The sequence below is a fragment of the Notolabrus celidotus genome, chromosome 14, assembly GCF_009762535.1.
Source record: "Notolabrus celidotus isolate fNotCel1 chromosome 14, fNotCel1.pri, whole genome shotgun sequence".
Lineage (NCBI taxonomy): Eukaryota > Metazoa > Chordata > Actinopteri > Labriformes > Labridae > Notolabrus > Notolabrus celidotus.
The window spans coordinates 9,066,381-9,092,743 of record NC_048285.1 but is presented as its reverse complement, the minus strand read 5'-3'; the positions used below and the strand labels follow the sequence as shown (position 1 = coordinate 9,092,743).

General features: G+C 39.9%; 3 protein-coding genes across 4 annotated transcripts in view; 1 reads left to right on the top strand and 2 right to left on the bottom strand.

The window, feature by feature from the left end:
• Nucleotides 1-26,363, top strand: part of clmpb (CXADR like membrane protein b) — a 238,535-nt gene that overhangs the window by 77,135 nt on the left and 135,037 nt on the right. The gene's annotated exons all lie outside the window — the stretch shown is intronic.
• Nucleotides 5,756-16,317, bottom strand: barx2 (BARX homeobox 2). Its single transcript, XM_034700569.1, has 4 exons — nt 15,890-16,317; nt 10,313-10,616; nt 7,554-7,638; nt 5,756-7,236 (listed from the first exon to the last, which is right to left on the bottom strand). Exons 1-4 carry the CDS (start codon nt 16,074-16,076, stop codon nt 6,943-6,945), a joined length of 870 nt encoding a protein of 289 aa, XP_034556460.1. The 5' UTR covers nt 16,077-16,317; the 3' UTR covers nt 5,756-6,942.
• rbm7 (RNA binding motif protein 7) lies at nt 19,614-23,373 on the bottom strand. 2 transcript variants are annotated; one of them, XM_034700571.1, is made up of 5 exons: nt 23,158-23,373; nt 22,694-22,856; nt 22,360-22,435; nt 20,780-20,873; nt 19,614-20,586 (listed from the first exon to the last, which is right to left on the bottom strand). In XM_034700571.1, the coding sequence occupies exons 1-5, from the start codon at nt 23,248-23,250 to the stop codon at nt 20,257-20,259; spliced, it is 756 nt and encodes a 251-aa protein (XP_034556462.1). In that variant the 5' UTR covers nt 23,251-23,373; the 3' UTR covers nt 19,614-20,256. The 2 variants fall into 2 exon arrangements, with proteins under 2 accessions (XP_034556462.1, XP_034556461.1); XM_034700570.1 differs by having other exon boundaries at nt 19,614-20,607; nt 23,158-23,371.

Genomic DNA, 26,363 nt, shown 5'->3' with positions numbered 1-26,363 from the left:
TTTCATTTTCATTGCAGTGCACATTTAAAATTTCAGGTTACAAGTTAAAATAGTTTAGCTGACTGATATTTACATGGAAAATAATGGCACCCAACAGCTCCCTGATGTGAAAGGAAAAACTCCACAGAAAGTATGAAACTATGCATGCATGTTTGAATTTTGGACGTTAACTTTAGAGTCCACTTGTTTTCACCTCTGCAATTCACCGACCAATTCAAGTGTTTTAATAATTGATGCAAGGGTTTAGAAATGATTGATTATGAGCAATACCTGCACATGACAAATGCAACTGATTTGGACAGGATTAGGCAAAAGTCAAAGATTTGTTATTTTGCTAAGGGCCAAACAATCAAGCCATTAACCACACCCTGTCTGCACACATCTTCCTACATTGGCACTGGACGAGGTGAAGTCAAGGGAAACTCCAAGTGTCTCTGTGCTGCCATGAAAGCTCTAAATCATTACTTGGTGGATCTTTGACCCCAGGTTCTCTTCATAAAAAGTAAAGGAAACATTTAGCCAGTAACAAAGTAGAATTACATTAAGCATTAAAATTGGCAATCACACTGGTATCCTTGAAGTCGTTACTGACATGCCTCTTCATGGAGGTCTGAGCTTCAGGGAGTCCGCTTCAATTTTGGACATCCCAGAACACGGTAGCTCCTGGGTAAGACTCAGCTGACAGGTCTATTACCGCCCATCTACTCAGCGCGCGGAAATAGACCCCGAGAGCCAGTGATCATGACTCCCATAACAAGCCCTTCAGTATCCCTGCAGCAAAAACACGCATGCAGAAACACACACTTACACACACGCTCACTAGTTGATTTATGAGCTTGAGAGCTTGAGAGGAGGTGGGAGGAAGAGTCGTCTTCTCCCAGACATGATGACCAGAGGATGAGCTATCGAAAGAAGACAGGGAGGCGGGCAGCACTGTAATTAACGCACTAAATACATTAGGCTGGAAGATCCCACAGTACATCAAACAGGGGAAGAACTGAGAAATGATTTGGGCACTTAGTCCTTAAGCATCTGTGTCAAGGCTGATTGTGTAAATGGTGGAAGTTATTCGAAGAATATCTGATTCATAAGGTCTTTGAAGAAAATGAAGGCTTGTTTTGTTTGTTGCATAGTTGTGAAAAGGAATTTTAGATTGTTCTTTAAAAAAATGGTGGATGTCCCTGCTCTAATATGTTGTTCTCATAATTTAAGGGAAATTAATAATGCTTGATTCTTTCATGTGGTTTAGAATATAATAGAATAGATCTTTGTTGTCATTGTTCTGAAACAATGAAAAGCAGTTTAGCTCCTCTTCAAAATAGCAGCAAAGAATTTAACATTTGAAATAAAACAAATTGACAATAGAAATAAAAACAAGGCACCCTAAAATGAACTAAGAAATAACACATTGTTGATTAAAAGGAATGGAACTTTTTTTTGTTTAGTTTTTTCGTGGGGAAGTTCTATGGTCGGGATATAAGGAGTAGAAATAGTAAAGGTCACTTTATTTAACATCTAAGGAAAAAAAGAAATGGTGAAAAAGTTTCAGAGTAGTTTTCATTAGACTAATCATATGATTCACAAAATAACAATTTAACAACTGCCAATTTCATCCCTAAACATGAAGTCAGTTGCAGGTATTGAGAAGAGAGTAGTGACCATTACTAAAAAATATAGAGAGGTTCCTCTTTGAGTCTCACGGATAGGAAGGAGATCCCCTGTATTATCCCCCACAGCACAGCATGTGGCCTGTGTAGCTCCATGTGGCTGTCGGCACAGAGGGATTCTACCAGAATACAGTGGGTGTGCAAAATGAATGAATAAATTATATTTTAAAAAATCCCAAAATAAAAATAATAGTCATTACGCAACACAATGCAGCTTGTGACCACTTTCATGGTAAGTCAATCAACATTATGTTTCTTAAGTTTGTGTGTGTGTGTGTGTGTGAGGTGTGTGTGTGTGTGTGTGTGTGTGTGTGTGTGTGTGTGTGTGTGTGTGTGTGTGTGTGTGTGTGTGTGTGTGTGTGTGTTTGTTTGTTTGTTAGTGAGCTGTAAACTCATGTATGTGAAACTTAAACCAGCCTTTTTCTAATTGTATTTTATTTGTATCATTGGTAAGTGCAACAGAAACAGTCAGAAGAAGAAGAGGGTCAGCTTCACAGACAACGGGCTGAAAGCTTGAACAAACATAAATCTGTATTATAAGATACAATGTCAGGCTCAGGGGATGTGTGGGATTGTGTACAGATTTCACAATATGTCATTTTCTTATAGTTTTTCCACTGTCTGTGAATTATGAATTTGGAAAGGGCTAAATTTATATTATGACATTAACATTTTAGGTAAGGTTTCCACATAAATAATATGTATTTACAGTTATTCTAATTGCATGAAGTGATATTTAATTTTGTTGAATTAGTAAACATTTTTGAAGTAGTAACTTCAGTGTGTCAGCAGTTGGTATATTTGATGCTCTGTCTCTGTGTTGCAATTCCATGAGAATCATTCCAGGCCACATGTTGTTGTTAGTAACGGTATTTCTATTTGAAACACAAAGCAAACACTGTTTTAAGCCACATTTTGCTCAATAGACTCTGAGCAACAGTTACAGCCTGCTTCATGTTGTAAGCATGCTGCACTGAGAGGAGGTGATCCTCCTGCCATAATGACTGCTTCTCTCCAACTATTATGGAGGACAATGAAGAGCATTGTGAATGTTGTCAAAAGCATCCGCCTTTATTGACTCAAGTAAGCCCTGCTGTTGCTCCTGCCCTCAACATTTAGAGATAACTTCCTCTGTCTTGACACAAATGAGGGTGAAACACTGAGAGCTACGCCCACTCCCCCCCTGCTAACTACCTGAGCGTACGCTAAGCTGACAGCTGAAGGTGTGCAATGGATGTCTTAGTGGGTGGAGGGGAAGGGGCTGACTCGGGCTGACACCACTCCACTCCTGTGACCTGCAGCTGAACTTGGACCTGTGAGAAAATAACAGGTTCTCCAATTAGGCCTCAGGTGTCTCATCTCGCCACACAACAATTAGCCCAGAGGAACTCAGCAGCCTGTGGAGACATGCAAAGTGTGAATCCTCGCCTCCCTGCCTGTCAGCCACTGCCTTTATTTTCACAGGGGTATTTAATAGGAACATTTTAATGCTCATCTCCTGCAATTAATAGAGATACACTGTTCCTGCTCCAGAGGCTTTGGTTAGGCCCATCCTGGGCAGTGACAAGGCTGAGTCAGTCTATAAAAGCCTGACAAGCTGTAAGGCCAGTTTTTAATTAAGTCAAATGAATTGCTTAGAAAAAGTTTCTGTTTTCACCAACAGTTGCAGGCATACATTTTTATGCTCATAAACAGGTTGTGTTCCTCCTGCCGTTAACCAGGCGGTTAGCACTAATTGCTGAGTACTGTTGATAACAGGGACAATAACAAAGGGTGACAGCACAGGTGATGAAAGCACAGCAATGCAATGTTGGTATGAATCATTCACACACTTTCATTTTACAAATTATACATAATTGTGTCAGTGACAGCACTGATCATCATCAGGAGTCAAAACAGAAAATATATTAAGTAGTTGTATTCGTATCATTAAAAAAATCTGTATATATTTTTTAGTAACTGTCCCTTTTATGTAGCCTCTGAAGTCTGACAGAGGTGGTCATTTTATTTTGTTCACATATCTTGTGAGCATAAAATAAGCTTTTTGGAAAAGGTTGTGTACACTCTCTCTCTTGTCATGTGTCATGAAATAGACATAAACATTCAACTCTAACACGCCTTTTATTCTGATAACAACAGAAGTGTGTTTGGTCTCTTACAGACACTTTGTGGTCTAACTGAGCTGGGCTAAATGAGATGTCTGAAGAAAGATAGAAATAATTGAGCTAACTGTGGGTTGTCGTTTCTACCACATAGAGATTAATATTATATCTATATGATCTAGCTAGTAAAGCATGACGTGGTGAGGTGTTCTCAAACATGCCATATGAATATAGAACTCTTTCACTTAGAAAAAAAACTGACCTACATTTTTCTGGATCTATTTTACCTTTATTGGGCAGGACGGGTGAAAAGAGACCGTAAACTTGGGGAGTAGAGAGTGGGGGAAGACATGCAGTGCATGAGGCAGGGAGTCAAACCAGTGAACGCTGCAACAGGGCCACAGCCTTTGTACATGGTGCACGCTTACACCACTATGCTAATGGTGTCCAAAGACTGACTTTACATATTTTAGAAGAGCTGTTTACAAATCAGCACAACATGGGGCACATGTCTCAAGTCTGCCAAGCAGAGGGCGCTTACGTTACACTCAAAATACCAGTCCTAGTGCAATGCTCATAAATATTTTATAAACAGTATTCATACAAACAAAATCGCAACGCATAAAAAAAAAGGCATTTACTGACAGATAAGGGCAATTGAAACGTTTGATAATTTTTGTGTACAAGGTTTTTAACTTCTGTGCACAACATAACTTGTGTGCACAAGGTAATAATCATCACCTAATGGTACTTCAGGAGCTCCGAAGCCCTTTCATGTATGTTGTTGAAGTCATTTGTGCATTTGTGATAACTGTGCATTAGTCCTGACCAGAACAGAAGTACACTAAGTCTTAAAAAATGCTTTCAATACATGTTTTCATATTTATATTTGTCGGTCATACTCATTTACAATGCTGTTAAAACGTGAATTTGAAAAGATCTGAAATAACTTTCAGACCTTGACAAATAACTTCAATAAATAAAGCAGAAGAAAAGCATCGTTGGTGAAAAGGCATAGATCATTGAGCTTGAAAACCTATATTCTTTGTAGCAGATCATGTTAAATGCGAGAGTTAAAAGATAACAAAAACATGTTCGGTCATACTTCCATGAAGAGTGGGGGCTTCTCCTGTTGAATGCACACAAAGCATACTTACAATGTTTACACAAGGTGTTAAAGCACAGTATGCATTACTCAATGCTAACTTGCACTGTTTGCTTTAGAAACCATCCATGTCCGGTATCGGGCACTAAAAATACACTTCAAACCATTCCTCACTGCTGTGGGTCACAGAGGAGCCCTCAGGTGCACTACAGGCCATCTCGTTTGCTGTACAGATAAAGATGATAAATGTCACAACACGGAGTGCTTAAATGCTTTGTGCTCTCGACTTTGATTTATGGCAAACTTTGACTACAGCTAATACATCTTCAAAAGCTTCCCCAGTAATGGATATGCCTGAACTTCAGTCTGCCAGAAGCTACTGTAGACTAACTGTTTGATTTACACACACTTAGCATGACGTGACGGGACATCTCAGAATGACTTTGAGTCATATGAATGGATAAGTAGGTAATAGTAGATAAGTAGATAAATAGATAAGTGACTAATGTTTTTGCATAACTTTTTTTCATTAGAGGCACAGATAACACAAGCACAAACAATTTGCTGAATTTCTGGTTGCATATGCAAAAAGCATTCATGAAAAACAGCATCCAGGTTTTTAGCAATTAATTTTAGCAATTTAGGCATTTAGCAAAGAAAGGCGTATGTTGTTAATAGTTTTATACAGAGTTTAAAAATAATACACTTATAAAAGATCAGAGCAATTTCACAAGTCATTTGAATGATCTCTGTTTTATTAAGTGTATTTAAATACATAAACACACACTTGTAAATATTAAAAATGATTGTACACAAACCTAAAAAAAAACTGCAAACAAGCTTACCAAACAAACATTATTTACATCATAAAAATACTGCACTTTTCTTATGAGACAATAAAAAATAAAAATAAATCTGCATATTTCAAAAAGTGTAAGTCTGTAATTACATTATCTGTGTAGTTGGGAGTGTATATAGAAGTCAGTGACAGGCAGTTGACAGCGTTATGCTAACACACTGATTGGGGTAGTCATGCAGAGCCTGCAGGCTGGAAACGTTTTTCAGATTTTAGATGTTCAGCGTTTGCTGTGCACCTTGGCACAGGCTGAGATTTATTCCCTCTGAGAATCTCTGACAGCTTAAGAGTCTTAGTGGCCTCATGGCAGAAAGCACAGTCAAACTGACTCCAAAGGAAGACGAAAAAAAAAAAAAAGAAAAATCAGGGATGGCAGAAACATCAGACATACGAAATACTTTCATCCAATTTAAAACAGCAGTTAAAAATACTGTTTCAGATAGATCCAAAAACCATATATTTTATACTTTATACACATTTCTACAGTATGATACAGTGTATGGCTTGGCAGAAATATCGATTTTCAGACTGACATGTAAAAAATGCAAGCTCTACTGACCAAATAATGAGAACATTGGTGGCATAAAGCTGTGCGGAATCAAAATAAAGCAAGTTGTTTCGTCTCTAAGAACAGAAATTGTAACAAAAATCACTGCAAAATATACTTGCATTTAATAGATACTTTATCAATACTTACAAAGCTTTCCTCTGAGACAGACAAGGCACTGTAGCCACTTAGAGTTCTAGTATTTGGTAGTGAAGTGATTTATAGGCCTAATACATAGATATGTAAAGACACCGCAGTAAGGCATATCTTGATCATTTGGCACGCGCATTATGTGAGGCAGCTTAGAGGATCAGTGATCTTTAATGGTTGTAATGCACGAAAAGGTGATGCATGACTCATATTGAGCTACGAAAGACCTGCTTGGATTAGACAGATTTACACTCCTTGGAGAGGGAACCTGCTCAAACAAAGGCCACATTTTACCAGCACAGTCAGTATCTATTCATACGAGCTCTTTGTATGGTACATTTGGAAATGCACAGAAATATAAAAGGCTACATCAGGTATAGATTTGACACCATCAATGTGTTTCCAGTCAAACTCCTAAAGCATATGGCTTTAAACACCACACAGGCTTTTTACAGTGATCCTGAGGCACTCTTTGTTTTCAGGTCGGCGATAGTCTTTGGTTATTTTGTTCTTGCTTAGCTAGCTGTGTGAGTATCTGACTGCATCAGAACCGGCAGCTCTCGCTCGGATCTCTCCATCGCTGCTGCTGCTGGACTGAGAGTTTCTGTACTGAGATCTTGAGGTTCGAGCTGAGCTGCCTCTCCTCCTTGAGCCAGTGCTGCTTTCTCTTCCACCCTCCTCACCCTGTCATCCTCCTCCTCCATCTTCAGTCTTCGCTCTTCAGCCTCTATTTCTTCCGTGGTGGGGATGGAGTTCTTCTTGGGTCTTCCCTTGGGCTTTGTCGGGGCCTCGTGACCTCCTTTGAGCACCTAGAATAACACACAGACAATCTTAGTGGATAAAAAATGGCAGCAGCTGTGGAAGGCGAGGCGCGCTATTATAGTAATTAAGAGAAGACATATTGCTGCTGGCTGCCCCGTGTGCACTCATTTGTCTTTAACGATTTCAGCTCTGTTTTTGTTCTCCAACTTGTTGACCCTACAAATGTGTTTGCTCTCACTACCGTCATTATCGGATACACCTCAAACCACACCCTGTCTTTCTGTTGACAAATGACTACCTACCAAGTAAGTGCTGGTTTAAACTGTTGGTAACTGGCAGGCTTTTCTTTGGTACTGTCACTTACCATTTTCTTCCACTTCATGCGTCTGTTTTGGTACCATGTCTTCACCTGGAGCTGTGTGAGGCCAAGTGACTGGGCCAGGTCTAACCTGCAAAATCACAAAGTAAACACAACAAGTATTAGATGAAGGATTCATGTACTTTCTGCATGAACAATCTTTCAAAGGTAAAAAAAGCGTTATGCCTTGAGGTAGTCGTCACTGCATGCTTAAGTGCAGCATAAGATGTAAATTGCCTTCTGAGAACTCTTGAATCTTTCTCCGAGGCTCATATCAAAGCTGATTTGCTGGTAGTTTGAGTTTGACGCTCTACACCTTCAGCTCAGGAAACACTGTTCCTAGAAACATCTGTACCCACATCAGTAATCCAATCACAGTCCTTGGAGATGTACGATTAGGACTGTTGAAGAAAATTCTGAATGCATCCACCACATGTGTCGATCCATGACTAATCAGGCTATCGGTTTGTGTGTAATGTGAAACTTCAGGAAGGGACAGATAAAGTGAGCAAGGCATCCACTCGTGAAGGAAAGGAGCGCTTATCTGGGTTTTTAAATTACATTTCCTCTTTTCTCTTTCTTCTCAAAGTCTTTACTAGTCAGATGAAGGGAATCACACCCCCCCAAGCCCCCAGTGGAAGGAACTGACTTTCATTTGATGGTGCAAGTGGAAGCCCAGACAGAGATGATGTGAACAGAATGTAAAAAGCAGAGCACCAACAAATCCCTGAGCTTACTATACGAAACCCCGTACCTTACATCGGAGGGCATGTGTGGCTTTTTGTGTGTGCACGTGTGCTTAAAAAAAGAAAGAAACGCCAGACACACATTCAATCAAGCTGTCTGCACACTGCACTATCAGTTCATAGCTGCTCAACAACTTCAGGCAATGAGAAGTAATTGTAGAAAAAAGAAAACACCCCAATTATTTATGGTCATTAGTTCTCAATGGAGAGAAACCGCACACTTCCAGCAATAGAAACAGTATTTAAGTTCCTCCCTCCAGGCAACTGCAAGACTGCCATTTTGTTCCATTCTCACACCTTTCACAAGGGAATCATGGGTGTAACTGAAAACCTTGAAGTGATAATAATGATGATGTTGATGACAGTCGGGATTATGAAGGCACTAATTGTTAAATTTGGAAGCTACCTAAATTCCGTCTGATATAAATAATCCAGAGTGTTTTTTCAGGGATACTTTTGGTTTTGGTTCCTCCCTCGCACATTCACAGTCTCAATACAAAACCACAGTGGTACCAAGCCAAGAAAAGGCAGAGAAAAGTAAAGTTATCTTTGGATCGCAACAAGCCAAAGTGGGGAGCACGTCACACCTTTGATGTGGGGCTTTAAAGGGGGATTTTCTCTGTTGATGTTTTTTCCGCCAGCTGGGTATTTAATTAATTTTCAACACGGTGTCAGAATCGGATATTTTGACAGGACACAGTAATTTGGCACAGCCGTCTTTTAAGGGTGGTTGGTTTTGATCACTGAGTTGTGATCAGCCTCAGGGCTTCGGCTTTAAGAGGAGGCATGGCGCCTTTCCAATGGCTCCGGGCAAGCCAAGATGTGATGTATTTAATTATGCATCGTGGGAGTTTTCCCCATGGATGAGATGTAAATGAGATGACAAATAAATCTGGTTAATTTCAAATATGCTAATGTCTTTTCAGATTAGATGTGGTAAGCAGATACATAGCAAAGAGGATGCAAGGTTTGAGATGTCTATGTGGAAAGTGTTGCTGTTTGCACATCTTAATGCAAGAACACACAGTATACTAAGCCAGTAATGTGTGTTTTAACCACCTCTGTTTCACTGTCAGTTTCCAAATATATGAAAAGACATGGATGAGCAAAGGGGAGTGCTGTTATAACCATCTCTACTTGGTGCAAAGGTTCAGATAGTTTGAGACCCTTCTTTGAATGTGAAGCAAAGCCTTTTTAACAACATGTATGGCTCGGTTCTATTCTTGGTTATGATGGAAAAGAAGCCCGCAGGCCAAATATTAAAGCAAAGTGTACAATAAAACTGGAAATATAGTCTAACCTCATGTCAGGTCCTAAAAATGACCCTCAGAATGGAACTCAAAACACAGATATTGACATTTGGATTACTTCATCTCATTGTAGAAAGCTGTGTTCTTTTTATACACCTGCACATGTGTGAAATGATTGGCAGTAAATCAATGTAATACATTTGTGTTTGCTTGTGTTGGCTGCCGTCCCTGTTCTCTGGAGTTAGACAGTGTTTCTTTGTTGGGGCAGTTTGCTGTTGGGGAGCTCAGGGTTAAAACGTTACTCTTGTCCCAACTAGGATTCTGAGGTAATGCTTTGGCTTCAACGAATTCACATTACATGAGACATTCCCCACAGGGTAAATCAAAAATTATGATGTTGGGTTAACCACTGCCTGATAATTGCACTTGTGGCTATGTGAATGTGCGTGCATGCGTGCGTGAATTTTAATGCATGCACTGTACACTCACAATGTGCTCTATGCCAGGTATGCGGGTTATCAAAATGTCATAGTTGAGTGGCACTTTTATGAGTCTCTATTAAAATCTGCAATTAAATCACTGTGGCATTAGTTACCTTTAAAACATAAGTGGTTTGCTTTCATTGTTGTAGCATTTGTCACAAAAATCATTTAAGGTAGCTCAGAGTTTAGCACAGACATGATTTTATTTATGTGCTTTTATCTGGCAACAGAAACTGTAATCTACCAGAACCGATCCAATCAGATGTGTGTTTCCAAACTGAACTGACCTATCAGGTGTGGACAGGTACTTCTGCTTCTGGAACTTCTTCTCCAGGCCCATCAGCTGCAGCTCGGTAAAGATGGTGCGGCTGCGGCGTGGCTTCTTCAGGCGGGGTGTGCCATGCTCTGTGTCCGACTCACTGCTGATGCTGAGGGGCGTCTGGCTGGGTGAGGGCTCGGAGCATCGCAGGTGCTGCGGGGAGAGCAGCGGCAGATGCGAGTGGACCCCTCCCGGGGAGGATACTTGGGGGATGTGTGGGGGCTGCCTTGTGATCACTGAGAGGAGAGGGTAGGCACGTAGTGATGAGGAGCCTGGAAGGGAAGAGACAGTGCGTCAGATGAAAGACAGAGAGAAGCGCAATAAAGTCTGGTGCAAAAAAGGGAAAGAGAAGATACAGCATCTTTTTGAATCATGCTGAGTTTTAGTGAGCTCTTATGTGCCTCTCAGTCATGCTGGTTGGAGCAGTATGGACCGCCTGTAATTGCTGAGACAGGTTTAGTTTTTAATTGCTCTGTGTTTGCTGTGAAAAGTGTTTTACTTTTGACCTCCTCCATGTAGAGGGCTGTGATCCCAATGACGCAGACTGTGTTTTACACTGCTCCTCTGAACCTGTCCAATGAATGATTATTTTTTTAGAGGTTGTTAAATACTGACTTGCTTCCTGGCAGATGCACATACTGAGCCTGACAGCATGATGTATACGCACATGTACATCGAGAGACAGAAAAGCTGCAATAAAACATAAAAAAAAACTAAATCAGACACCATTCTGCCCATAAACTCGTCTTCCTGGCTTGCAATCCCTCTCCCTCTTGCACATGTACACAGTCATACACAAACCTGTTTTTTTTTTACTCTTCACCAGTGCAGACAGAAGCAGTGAGACGCCAGAATCAATAAAGAGTAACACTTGTCTGGAGCCGAGGTTGGCCGAGAGGATTTAGTGGGTCAACCAAAGTGAATATGATATCTGCCAGAAAAATCCTTACGGCTTCAAATATAAAAATCAATCCCTTAACCCAAATTTACAAGCCAACTGAGCACGGCGCAGGCTGTAATGTGTTGGCTGATACAGGGCAGGCTGATATAAGGAGCAGCAGAAAGGACACAGGGGGGGATTACAGGAGCAGAGGTGGGAGATACAGAGGGAGATAAAAGGTTGCAATAGAGCAGGGAAAATAAGAGGCTGTCACACTAACACACACAGCACGTGTATGTGCTGGTTGTCTGTGGCAGATCTATCTCCTTAATGTCATCTTCAACGCAACAGACAATGTAGACACATGGACACAGATCAATGCTAACAGGAGACACAAAGTTAGATTGCTTATCTAATGCTCTTCCTAGACTGTTTTCATTTTCAGCACTTCTTCTTCTTCTTCTTTTCCTTAAGGCTTGTAAGAACGACAGATCAAATGTGAAAAGAGAAGAAGAAGAAAAAGGCAAACATGGAGCCTTTCTACTAGTTTCCAAGTCGAGTTAAACATGAATTCAGATGTAAACTGCACACAAATCTACAATAAACTGCACAATTAGATGTAAGTCAAGCATTAAAGGGGCTTAAGTTCAAGCACACAAGTACAAGCACAGATAGGGACTGGTACTCTGCACACACTCTCACAGCAGACACTGCCTTGGGCTCATCATGACATCATGGTGAAGCACTGAGGTCATCACTAATCCTCCAACGTGAGATTGCTGCTATTGCAACAGGTCTAGACAAGAAGACTTTTTTTCTCCTCTGGCTGCATGCTCCTGCTTTCCATTTATACCTTTCCATTTCAATTGCTCGCCCCCCTCACTCTCTCTCTGTGAATCAGATCTGTAAAATGTGTCTGATAATAATGAATAATCTGCTTTTATGTTTGAGCTCTTTTATTGTGAGAATTTGGCATACACGTATATCAAATTAGGATTCATAGAATGGTACAAAAGTGACAGGAAAGTGTCGCTTGTGTGATGCTGAATGGTGACAAAAACATCTCGCTTTGTCTGCTTGATAGTCAGGAAGTGTCTTGTCAACAAAAAGCTTGAAGTTGTCTCTGGACAGTGCCTCAGAGGGAGGACGAGAGAAGAAAGAGAGAGAGAACACAAAGGGACATGTCGGCCCTCGTGGTGATTTTCCACTGACAGCGAAGTCGCCTCTTTGACATGTTGTTGACAAGTGCAGTGTCCTGTCAATAGTCTACAAATAAACTGTTTGAGAAGCTGCAAGAGCGCAACTCAGCCGCGTGCAAAAGCACACTGATACTCTTGATAATCGCAGGGGGAATGTGGGGACCTGCACAAGTGCTTATGGTAACCATTACAGAGGGAAAACCCTCTAAGAATAGATCAAGAGGAGAAATTTGCTCTAAAATGATCGCATAGACATCAATAGATGATCTATTTTTAGGATATTTGAAATACACTGCACTGAAAAATTGAGGATTTATTATATTTTATTGTACCTGATGGCTTCTACTGTCCATGCAGTGACTTTAAACGCTCACATCCCTGCTTCTTATCTTAACATCTACACTTCTTCTTCCATTCTTTTTTGTCAATGAGGCTCAAACGGATGATTCATTGCTTAACTACGACAAGTGAACATGGGCCTCTGCCTTATTTTGAGTATAGACAGTTTGTCAACAGGTAAAGAGTTCCTCACTTTAACAGTGTTCTTGTGGGCTTGCCCTTTTGGCACAAATCAAACACTGTCAGGTAGGGAAGGGCAACAGGCCACACAGCTTCTTAATCTGTCCTTAAAAACTGCTTGATTCGACAGATTGAGGCAACTTCATACCAGTTCTCTGAGGAGGATGGTGTCAGCAGCATCCTCTTGAGTTTAGTTGGCATTATTTTTCCCATGGCACATGGACAAAACTTCCCAAACTGACGTTGTGCGCCAAAGGCTAAATGCAAAAGGCATTACATTAAACAAAGTGTTAACTGTTAAATCTGAAACCTGATCCTCACAGCTCTTCCTGTGACAGCTGAAACCTGAGTGCAGCATAACTCACTTTAAGAACAGGTTCATGACTGATCCTTAGTCAAAATAGAAGAATCTGATTGAAGGGGCTGTGAGGGGACTGATGTGGAGATGACAGGTTGTCAAACATTATCCTTAACTGAAAAAGGAAGAGGTTTGTGCATACTTGCCTGTGTGTGTTGACATGGGTGTAATCAACCTTTTCAGGCTTGCTTTATGCTTAATGGGGGCTTTCATTGTCTGCAGCGGATTAGGTATTAAAATGGGATGAAAACCCTTTGGCTCACTTGGATTTCTTCTGTAAGCCTTTACCCAGGGACCAAATCAGTGCACAGTGGCCCTCAGGCTGCACACACTCCTGCCCTTTTTTTTCTTCTTCGTTGTTTGTATTTTTCATCATGCTGTCAGGTGAGATTACACCACAGTTGATCTTAATCTCTCTCACCTCTCCTTGAAAACACCACTAAAAGCCCTGCCCTGGGACCTGCTGAAAGATGGGACTCTAAATGAAATATTGTAACGTTCCATTACAATCACTCCTCACTCAGGTATCACTGCCGCTGATCCTGCTGTAAGTGATTGGGAATTAACACCATTATTAGCCACTTCAACGGTTCGGATGTATTTCTTTTCACAGTCATACAACTGGACTTAGATTTTCAAGAAGGATAGGACAGAGGGAGGCAATTAAGTTGTGATATTTGAGAGGCATACCAATGGTAAACAATAAAAACACAGCAATTCATTGGTGATAAGTCCCTCAGGCGATCTTGGTGGCATTACTATCTTTTAGCGGCCTCCGCTGGTAAAAGCAGGTTACGGCACCCCTTCCTTTGCAGGATGAAGAAGTCAACTTTCACTGTTAAGAGGCCAAGCCGGGGCCAGCCGCTTCTCTTTGGCTCAGGACCTGTGAGGCTGCCAGTTTCTATATCCAGCTCAAAAAGCCATTGATGTTAGGGAATATACTGTGTCTCACACCCCCACAGCTACAAATAAGTGGTGGGCAAAGTGTTTGGATATGCAGGGCGGGTTACTCTATCCACCAGAACAGAGGGGTGCCAGTCATAGTGCCCTCTAGCATATACCAATTTATATCAAGAGGGATGAGGGAATCGCTGCCCCTATTTTTAACCACTGGCCGCTGTCATCATCAAATTGCAGTGGCTATTATTTCAGACTTTGGAGCAATTATCCTAATGGTTACTAGAGGATGCAGTAGCCTGTGAGTTGTTTGGGTTGATCTGGAATCACAGTTAGTCAGGATTTACTTCATAGTTTTCTTTTTGACATGACACGTGTCATGCCAATGGATCTCTGACTTACTGTTCTGTTCATCTTCAGCTTGTGACACAGCAAATGTCTGTTTACCTATCTATGTATGTATGTATGTATGTATGTATGTATGTATCTATGTATCTATCTATCTATCTATCTATCTATCTATCTATCTATCTATCTATCTATCTATCTATCTATCTATCTATCTATCGTAATTGATAATGAAGGGAACTCAGCATTTTTAGAAACTTTATAAAAGTGAAAAGCCAGAAAGCACCTCGTGCGGAGAGGTATCATTTGGGAGGAAAGTGGTTATCATGAGAAAGGCTTTAAAGTAAGCTTTCATTACATACCTGCTGCGTAACATATAATACACAATGTATTGTGTAAATGATCATTTATTGGATGATTTGATTTATCAAACTGTAATTGTTTTTTTTCTGCACAACTTGACTTTATTTACATACATTTTTGGTCACATCAGCAGACTCTCAATATAAAATCATCTCCTGTTGTGAATGGTCAATAACAGTGAAACTAACCAAGGCCTTCAAGACAACTGTAAAAATTGGATCAGACTTCAGAGGTAGCAGATAAGAAACCACAGGCTTCCTGAGTGAGTCTTCAAATTTTGTTACCTGCCCGACTGGCTCGTTGACTTTTATGTGTGGCAACGTATCAGTTCAGTCATTCATCAGATTATCCCAGCAAAAGCCCTGAAGCGTCACTGACATTCACTCACTCTAACTCATGTCAATGATTTTCAGCACCAAACTGACTGCAGAGATTTATGCTGTAATGCTCAGGGTGAGGAGGGTGAAGGATGTATGAATTAACTGATTCTTTCAAAAGTTGGATCATAAAAAAGTAGTAAGATTTAACAACAAAAAAAAAAACGTTAGCGTATCAACTTGAATATTTCTAAATGCACATTTTGATAATGGTCCAGTTTAAAAGTAATGAAAATTAAAACTTTTTGTCATTGCAGAAACAAAATATTTACAAAACAAATCACAGGCTCGCACTACGCTCACCTGTCTGATATCAGAAGTCAACTTTATTTTCTTAAAACCACCGTTTCTGATTCATGCAACATTTATTTTCTTTTTTTATATTACAAATAAAAATTATTGCAACAATCAAATTGTATCATGCATAAAAATGTCAAACGTGGCAACCCGAAACAAACGTATTTTCTTCTCTCTAACATCAACTAACAAACAAAAGTAGAGAGCAATAATAAGAAAACAATCATTTCTTTTTAATTTAATTTATTCCTACTTATTTCTTTCAAAATATATTAATAAAACTTTAAAAACAAAAGAGTTCTCTTACCCGAACACGAATGGAGAGGCTTCGGTCGCACAACGAGCGATGGACACACTGAGTAAAGAGAAAGTTTCTCAAAGTAATCACAGGTCTCCTTCGAGAGGATCTCGTCAATCATAAAAGTCTTGTAGCGCCTTCTGGCAGCCTTCAGCTGGCCCGGGGAGGAGAGCCTCAGCTCCGCTTGACAGTGCATGATCTGTCCCTATGCGCCGTGCGCTGCCTTCGCTCAACTAGTGGATTGTCGCGTAAACCTAAGGTTATGCAGGTGCAACCGTGTGGAAAACAGACTATTGCACTTCATGCGTTTAGGTAACTCATTGTTTTCCTCTTGAATTGTAGTCTTATCTTTCCCTGAAGTATCGTGGTGACGATTAGTAGCCTTCAACTTGAGCTGCGCACAGCGCCACAGTGCTAATGAACTGACTCCGTTCTGCGCTCACACCCACAGCTATATAAACCATCCCTGAACACATCTCACTGCTCTCTCTCTCTCTCTCTCTCTCTCTCTCTCTCTCTCTCTCTCTCTCTCTCTCTCTCTCTCTCTCTCTCACACACACACACACACACACACACACACACACATACATTCAAACACACACACAAACTCACGTACAGTAGACACCACTTCCGAACACCCGACACTATCGCGCATAAAAAACTTTTTCGATATCTGTATTAGACTGTTATTAGTACGACGCGTTAATTTACCTTTTGAAAGCTCAGTTTTCAGACGGACTGAGATGATTTTTGTAAAAAACTGTTCATCATAGAGTCCGATTTGAACCAAACTTATTTATAAAAGTTTCAGATTTAATCACAAGACATGTGTTGTTGATCATTGTATTTCTGAAACGTTTGATCGTTCAAAAAGTTTTGTTTGGAAAATTGTGTCTTGATCCGTTTTTTAATTATTATTTTGTATTTTATTTGTACATGATACAAACAACAGTACTGGTGTCTTAAACATTGTTTGGAGGGATTAAAACCCCAAAGAGGCTTATGAAGATATATCTCTTTTTGGTAAACAAGAGTTCTAAAGTGTAATAATAAATTCTTTAGTTGTATTTAGTCCAAAACTCGTTTGCTTTCTTTGTAACTTATTTTATAGCCACTCTGTTTTTCGAACAAAATATGTTTTTATCCCTGAAAGTGTTGTGTTCTACCTCGATTTTAAAAACACTTTAATATAGTTTCAATATAAAAGTAGTTTAAACCAATTTCTCTCTTTAGTTACATGGCAACCTTAATGTTGGGTTATACTGATTAATTATGTTTTTTATTATTATTTAGATTTTTATTTTTGTTAATGTTAAACACACGTTGAACAATAATAATGGTAATATAAATATCCGAACGAGACAAAATTAGATTGGAAAAAATGTGCATCAAAATAAGAGGTCTCAGAGGAGCAGGGAGTCAATATCTAGATGGACATGGTTAGTTAAGTTGCAGTTGTTAAATATATAGTTAACTGTCGGCTCGGAAATGTCACTTTCTCGACTGGCTTGCTTAAAAACAGAGGTATGTGGTTACAATTCGTATTAATTACAACTGGTTCAGCGCGCTTGCAATGAAGACGTTCTACTCTTGTTACGAAAATATGGAATTCAAAGCTCTGGTGTGTCGCATCGTTTGATGACACAATCTTAACAATACTTGCTGTCAGTCAGATAAAATATACTTGAAGAAAATGTGATATCAGTGTCGGTAGTGGGTTAATGACTGTGACATTGTGAGGGAATACCTCACATACCGGACCGGCACATTCAATTCACTATGGCAGGCTCAACCTCTCCACATGCGTCTCCCTGACGGAAGACAATGAGCTTTCACAGTTGCTTTATTTTTTCACTTTTTTATCTTTAAATGTCAGGCCACATAGTATAACTTCTAAAGGTATTTATACTTTGCAATAACTTCTCTAATATGTTAAAAATGTAAGCATGTGTTTGGCAAAACTGAGCAAAAAGTAGTTTGTCAATTGAGGAAAATACAGGAGGAATCATCAGTGTGTGGAAAGCCGGTGCGTTAGGATGACCTCAGGGGGGAATCTGTTATGCTCTGAAGAATTGGAAATACATTTTGACTCGCTGGCGGCTTGTGCTTCCGAAGACCGCCGTGTTCAAAGAGGAAAGGATTATGGAGGAGGAAATATGGGAGCTCTGCATGAGAAAGCTCGGCTTCTTTTTACATGTTTGATGGCTCGATCAAAGAGGAGGGGAAGAGAACAACTGCTGGGGAGCATTTGGCTTTTTGTGTTGGGCCACTGCAAAAAGGGGTTGAAGAAAAAAATAAGATGCCATAAAGTGATATTAAATCTTCGTTTAACTATCTCTTAAAACTTTTTTGAGTGGATATTATTTTTCTGTATTCTTATTTTCATTAATTTGGATTTAAAATGTACAGAAGTAACAATAAAATAGATTTTAATCGAACTCACTCGCGCAAAGTGCTTTTCTTTCTACTAGAAAGCCTGACAATAGGGCAAAAAAACCATGGCATTGCGTTTTCACTTAGTTTGTAAAAAAAAGTATAAGTACAAACACTGGCGCGCTAAACTGGGCCTTCAACTCGGACTACGGTTGCACAGATGAACCCAACAACCTGAGGTGGTGTCAGGATCCAGGAATCACGGCTGCAGGCATCTTGACACTTGTGGTCTGCGTTGCGGGGCTGCTCGGGAGGGAGGGTCTGTGGATGTTTGGAAGTGGATCATTTCAGGATACTATAAAAGTCCACACAGCAGCGGCTACCGAGCGGCCTCTCTAATCCGCGCGCTCCAGGGCTGGAGACGCCAGGCAGATCAACCAATTAGAAGAGTTATGCCACAGCCAGAAGCGTAATACGTGCCTTCCTAGGACCGACACCGGGCAGAGGATACTCTCTATTAGAGCGATTTGAGAGCATCAGGATGCAATCTGACACGAGGAAGATTAAAGGCAAGACACAGAGCTTAGTACAGAGGGTGAAAATGCACCTCCACTTTTGGATACTGCGAGACGTATTGAGGGATCTAGTTGTCGATAGCGCGCGGAGGCCTCTGTTAGTGGCATAAGCACTTTCGGAAGGGTAGATTATGACCTCAGCGCGGACATTAAGGGATTTGATCATCACTTTGTTGTAAGCAAGTCTGAGCAGAGACAGTGAGGGAACAATGTCGTGAGGCTGATCGCAACATGAGATGTTAAAGGATCAAAATGCTGCTAATTCTGGGATGGGACAATAGCCTGCTCCTGTCACATCTGCAAATTGACCCAAACCTGTGCCTTCGTCAAAGTGGTGTTAAGACTCCTCTGATAAAAGAGAACAGGATATCTCTGTTCAACTCAGCTGAACAAGAAACAAACCTGGACATAATTGCATGCTGTAAAGTGAACAGGGTGGGTGTCAAATCCATGTAAAGACTTGAAAGCATCCCAAATAGAAAGGTCAGATGTAGGAGCTGATCATGTGGCACAGATATATTTAACATCTTAATTGATTCAATAAAAGGATGCGTGTGGCGCCACCTGTAGATTACTTCATAACCCACTGCACAAGCCTATTAGTTACACGTAGGCCATTTATAGGTGCAGATAAGGCTGTGTGTGCATGCATAAAGGCATGTAGCATCAACATACAATAGCTAACTCAACTTAGTGACATACACAAAGAGCTGTAAATAGCATTGTTGATGAACAGCCAAGACCCAGGCACTTGTGTTGTGAGCAGATGAAAGACAATACCAGGATTAAATGAAAGGAGCTTTATAATAATGAAAATGTCCATTTTAAAACAGTTTGTCTTACAGACTCAGAATAAAAAAAATAAAACAAAGCCTATTCTTACAAAGAGCAAGGTCAACAGATCTACAATTATGAAAGAGTGGTGCCATATTGCAGTAAAAGTGGTGCTGGTGGAATCTCTTGCTGACATGGTTGTTGTTCTTTTTTGCTAAGTACCTGAAGATCTGTGTAAAGTTCTGAGAGCACCTTTCAAATACAATTTGCATAAAATAAAAACTGGCATGTATCCTAAATCTTTTTCTTTTTTTTTTAAAGACATGGAGTTTGTTTTTCTCTTCCACAATGTCTACAAGTTCTGTCTGATTTTTTTTCCTTGCTCATATAATAATAATACAACTTTTTACCTCAATATTTCGTGACATTTGTGAGGAAAAACTCACATTTTAGAAGTGTACAAATTTAAAAACACCTTTTAGAAATAAACAAAAATGGCTCTGATGCAAAAGTCATTGAATCAGGTAGGATTATGTACAAAAAACCTGAGTATACATGTGAATTTGTCAACATAACCCATGATTTTCTTTTTTTAGTAAGCTGTCCAAAGAGTTGTGAATCACCGCAGTCCCTAAAGAACGTCCTTCACGCATCTTAGTAGCGTCGCCATCTGCTGTCCTGGTGGCCACGGCTGCTACCCTTGTCATCATGTCTGCCGCCACCTCTGCCGTCATGGTGGCGGTTGCTGCTCCTGTCACTCTGATGGTGATAGTTGTCCCGGCTGTGGCCGTGTTGCTGATGGCGGCCGGTACCTGGTTCTTCCGAGTATCGCTGATTTCTGCCACTGCTGTTCCAGTTGCGTTGATAGGGGGTGTTATCGTGTTGCCGCGAGCCTCCACTTCCAGAATGTCCCCATGCTGACGGCTGCCTCTGCTGAGGCTTCACAAAGCCTCCATTTAACTGATCGAGCTGCTGCATGTGGAGCTGCAACATCACATTGTTCATCTGTAGATTAAAAGAATATACAGATAACAGGACCTGTGTGTCATACAGTCAAAAAGCATGTTTCTTAAACTTGCTCATTATAACTAACACATGTTAACACCCTTTATTCAATGGGACTATATATACTGTCATTAAGTTGTACTCTGTAATCAAAAGGGAATGGAAAGGTTACCATGGCATGCTTCTGCAGATTATCAGGAGACGAGAACGATCTTTGCATCTGGGGTGGAGGAGTGTATGGCGGTGAACTGAACTGGATCGGTGTCCTGTAAAAATAAAGCAAATCATATATTTAATTATCACAAAAAATCCTGAGCAACCAGCCTAAAGTAAGGTGCTATACTGACTACCTACTACTGCTACTTTTTTGACGATTATGTATAGCTGGATGTGCTGGGGACGGATGAAAATTAGTTGCATGTATTTTGTTGAGGTGATCTCTGAATACAGTTATGTCTGGTTAATACTTCTGCATTAAATCTACACCATAGCATACACTGTAGGTTCAAGCAGCCCTGTACGTACGCAAGAGTGTACGCATGCAGCCTGACGTGCACCTCCTCAAAAATGTAACTACACAGTAAAACAACACAGACTACAAGCCCTGTACAACAATTCATATATCGGTGCCTACACTGATTCAGCTCATGTTATTTCCAACTCCTCCAAAGTCTCCTCTCTTTCTTCTTTGCAATAATTGCAGTATAAGGAACTAGATTGTTTGGAGTTAATGAAGCGACAATATCCCTCCAGCTGTATTTAGTCCTTTCTGTTGTGCCCTTGGTCACACCTTCAGCTTGACAGAAGGTACTGCTGAGTGTTAAAAGTTCAGCCAACAGTACACTTCCAGTCACGTTGGGGAACTAGTTGAGTAAGTTGAGCAAAATAATGACGATCTGCTGTGACAGATGACCTTTTACACTTGTATTACTGTTGTAGGAAATAAAACTCCACTTGAGGTTACGTTGTTGCACTGCATATCAGCACTGTTGTGGTTATCTTTGGCACTCAGCCTGCACCCTTGTGTTAGATATCAGCACTGCTGTGTTGTAATTGCACAACATGGCTCCCTCTCATGTGCTGCTTAATTTTTGCATAGCTGTGGCTACTCAACTCTGATTGGTTGACAAGGTATCTGCAGTCTGCCATTTATGTATTTCAGCTGTTAGGACAGATCTGATCAAAGATACAAAAGGACTAACTTTAATTCTAACAATTTAACGAAAGATGACAGGTAGAGTGGATATTTCCTTTTATTATTCTGATATCTCACATTAAACAAAATTAACTCTGTAATTCAAACCCTTAAAAAAAGTCTTTGCACCTATGGTTGGTTTGTTTAATTCCCTCAGATAGCTTCAGACAAACGACTGAAGATGCCGCTGTGAACAATCATAAGGAGAACTCTAATACAAAGCTACAGGTGCACAATGATCCATCCAAAGTTAGTATGAAAATTTTAAGTATTCTCTGTAAACAATCTTTGGAAATTTTATCAATTACATTACATAAAATAAGGTAGATTTTCCCATGACAAAAACAATATCAAACGCATTTTATCTGAAGGCAGAATGTATCTGCTGGTTACATCTTTAGTCAGTTAGTTTGCATTGAACATGCTTTAAATGACCCTGATAGCATGTCACTACAGTAACCATACTTATGATGATGATGATGATGATGATGATGATGATGATGATCGTTTGCTGAATGTTTTTGACCCTTGGACATCTTTGCATGTGACCCTCTTACCTTTGACCATGGGGATTTGGTGTATTTGCAGGACTTGTATTCTGTGAGTTCCCTGGACTGCTGCCATGACTACTGCCTATGATGAGATAAAGAAAACAAACATTCCTTAAAGGCAAAATAGTTCATGTTTGAAAACATTTGACGTTGTGTGGTACATATTTAGATGCATGACAAAACAAACATGTTAATAACTGCAACTCGGTTCAAGAGACTTCCGCAAGCAGCAGTCCGACAGCAAGAGAGATAACTCATAACATCTCTTAACTCATCTCAGGGACACTTCACCGTCAACTCACTGTTGTAAGAGCGTTTGAAAACATTAGATTGAACTCACCTGATCTGAACTGCACATGAAGACTTCTCCCAAACAGCGCTGCCCCGTCCAGTAGTTTTACGGCATATGGCACGGACACTTCATGTTTGTAGACTGCAAAACCAAATGTTTTCTGTTTCCCTTCCCCATCCTTTGGGATTTTGGTTTTGATGAGAGGTCCTGCCTGTAGAAGCAATCGGTGAGTTTAAACCCGAACAACCACAGGCTACAGCTACATGGCCAGCTAGCTTTAGCTGCACTGGAGCGCCTTTTCAAATCATCAACGCTGAGTACAAAATCGTCATTTACACAACCTGAAAATAGTCACATGAGTCTGGAAATATAGTGTTGACCACACAGATAAACATTTTATGAGTCATTCCTCCACGGTTTCGCTTTCCGTTCGCTAGCATGGATGCTATGGTGTTATGCTATCTTTTCATTTGACAGTTGCTTGCTATGTCTAATGTTTGTGACAACAGTACCTGTAAAAACAGCTCAAACAGAAGCTCCTCCGTCACTCTGGAATCTAAATTTCTAACGAAGAGCGTCCGATCCGTTTCATGCTCAATTCCCATTGTATAACAGCAAGTATCGATACTCCGCAAACGGTGGTAATGCTAACGACTAGCAAGCACTCAGCTAAATACAAACGGCAGGCCTGGACTATCGTAAAGCAAAATGCCGTCGCGCTGGAGCTTCTGTCGCAGTTGGCAGCGACTAATTTACGACATATCCTCGAATGGAATGTAAATGTCTCAACCTTTTTATTTACAGTCTATGGTCTCAACCAACTCTTTATTTATTTAGCTCCTTCCATACATAAAAACATGCAGCCTAAAGTGCTTCACAGAATAACAGAGAGACAGAAAACAACAGCAATGGCAAAATTATAAAAGGCATGATTATAAATAAAATACTTCAGAATAAAATAAAATCAATACAGTAAAATCATTTAAATAAATAATTGTGGAAAGAAAAGTTGAAAATAAGGTAGCGTTAACAAGATCAGATGAATACAATAAATAAATAGATAAATAAATAATTAAATAAGATAAATAAATGTTAAAGCAATTATTAAAATAATAATTAAAATAACTAAAATAATAGTGTAATGGAGATATGTTTTGATTGAGCTATATTTGATTCTCTAGGTTAATCCACATGGTTAAATAAAACAATGTTGGTGAATATAACATTTAATCACATAAATTACTTCTAATATGTGACGTCATTTATTCGGTCGTCTTTCCAGTTGCGCAAACAGGTGAAGTTTTGCTAGTCAAAGTATTTTAACAGTATACCAAATCTGCTGGATGTTAATCAGTCCAACTGCAGACCATCAAGATCTCTGACAGAGTTCATGAAACCATCCCAAGTGCTATGGAAGTTCTGGAGGGTACCATTTACACTGTATCGGATCTTTTCTAATTGAAGACGAGACAAAATATTACAGATAAGATGAGTGTGGGTGGGTGGAGCAGCGTTCTTCCAGTTCAGTATTAACCGCCGTGCTAATAGGGAAGAGAACGCAAGAGCTTTTTTTCTGTTTGGAAGTTGATATGTTTGCTGGGGGGTATGCCGAAGATAGCAGTGAGGGGGCAAGGGGTTTATTTTATACCTTTAAACCTTCAAAAAAATATTGAAGTGCAATTGAATATTCAGTCTCTACCAGTTTTTGGTTTTTGGTCCTGACTTACAATCTCATTTATGCATGTTATAGACCGAAACAAGTGGGGAAGCAGGACATCTATTGAGAGGGTGTGGCAAATTAAAATTGGAATTTCTTTCTTAGTACATTTCTAAGATTAACAAGTTGTCTTTGATATTTGTTCAGTGTTTAATTTTTTTTTTTGGCTGATTGAATTTATTCATTGGATAATAATTTAAATGTTTTCATTCTGTGGTTGTTTAATAAGAGCAGATCCAAAACAAAGAAAATAATTCAAATCAACAGGAAGTTCAAGCTCAATATGTACAGTAAACATTTCAACATAACATAATAGTGTGTTTATAAAATATGAAAATAGCAGCACTTATTACTTTGAGTGATGCTTGCATACAGACATGTTGAACAAGATATGAATGTGAATGTACTCACATGCCTCTCTGTTCTGAGAACTGTCCGGCTTCACTTTTTAGTTTTCTCTTAGTTATTGTGTTTTTATTGCCAATACTTGCACTGCACCTGCCTATAGCTAATCTGACTTTTTTTCCCTTTTCTTATTTGGCCAATTTCCTCCTTTCCTCTGTTCTCTTCTTTCATCTTCTTCCAGTTCTCAGACTGCCTGGCCGTTGCAAACTGACAAGGTCTTCCTTTTTTTCTTACCCTGACTAACTGTGACTGGGTCAGTGACTCAAGCACCTGGAACCAAGTACCTCTGGTGCTGTCTACATCATCAAGTGTGGAGGTCAAATGAGCAGTGTAAGAGGCTTGACTTCATCCCTAATCAACTGGTCCTCTGTGTCAATCCTCCATATTAATTAGATCAATTTAAACTGTAATGATTCTCTCCTTCATGCTTGGAAAACATCCTCAAAGAACCAAGATGCGGGCCTGCTAAAGCTCAAGTAAAAGAAACCGGGATGACTTATAAGCTTCTTTCACCTTTCTGCTCTTAAATTTAATGAAGTTCAAAGTGGACTGCACTGCCATTTAAGACAAACCTACGCATTACAATCTCTATGACTTATTAATTCCATGCAAGGTGCCATTTCCATAACTTAAATTACTCACATGGCAATAAACGCTGCAATTTAACGCGGAACTCTTGGCTGTCATCATGTCTTGCGGGACCTTTGCTGTTGTACATAGTTGTTAACACTTGACGTATTGGATGTTCTGGCACTTTCCCACTAAATGCTTATGATATAAAATGGTGCGAGGTTGCAATAAAAGTAGTAAAAAAGCCCAAACCATAAAACAACACCTGTGCAGTATACTATTTGATGACTGAAGCCCTTGAATCTATTTTGGGGCTCTACATTGCCATTGGCCCATACATCTCCCTGATGTATTTCTTCCCCCTCTTTATAACCATTGGAAGGCGTTCAGGGGAGCACTAAAGTTTGGTTCCAAAGGACAAAGTATACAGTGTGGAAACTGGAAGGCAGAACAGCAAGACATGCTGAATCAGTAAAAACTTCATTACTGCTTACAGGAACAAACTTTATGCATTTTTTTCTTTTTAAGATAAGTCGACGTGTTGCTTTTGATTTCTTACCTTATACAAAAAGCAGTTAAATCTCTTGACAATAACCATGACATCAAATACTTAAATACTGCACACAAAGCTGTGGTGAAGAGCCTGAAAAGTACCAGCAGGTGGCAGCATTGCTCTAATGAAACTACCTCTGTCAGTTCTCTCAGTGAGGCCTTCATCTCTGTGGGGATGTCAGATGGTTGCTTTGCACTGTTGAAAAAAAAAAAAAAAAGAGCTGCTGAATTTGAAAGAGTTTCTTTTTTCCCTAATGTGTGGAAGGGAATTAGATCCGATTGTCATAGGAATATCCTCTCTTCATGTTTCTCTTTTAGCCTGTAGCACACTTTCAGGTTTCTAATAACATTAGAGGCTTCAAAATGGCTTGTAAGGATTGGGGTTTTGTTGTGCGTTTTTTATTTAAAGCAGATAATTCCTGTGTTAAAATGAGCTGGCTTGCAAAGCCACATTATATACGTATACCCTCCTCT

Coding starts and splice junctions, on each gene's coding strand:
- barx2 (XM_034700569.1), bottom strand. CDS start 16,076: ATGCACTGTCAAGCGGAGCTGAGGCTCTCCTCCCCGGGCCAGCTGAAG. Junction 10,617..15,889: donor GCCTCTCCATTCGTGTTCGG/GTAAGAGAACTC, acceptor CTTCCCTTCCAG/GCTCCTCATCACTACGTGCC. Junction 7,237..7,553: donor GCATGAAGTGGAAGAAAATG/GTAAGTGACAGT, acceptor GTGTTATTCTAG/GTGCTCAAAGGAGGTCACGA.
- rbm7 (XM_034700570.1), bottom strand. CDS start 23,250: ATGGGAATTGAGCATGAAACGGATCGGACGCTCTTCGTTAGAAATTTA. Junction 22,436..22,693: donor TCATGTGCAGTTCAGATCAG/GTGAGTTCAATC, acceptor ATCTCATCATAG/GCAGTAGTCATGGCAGCAGT. Junction 20,608..20,779: donor ATCTGCAGAAGCATGCCATG/GTAACCTTTCCA, acceptor TTTAATCTACAG/ATGAACAATGTGATGTTGCA.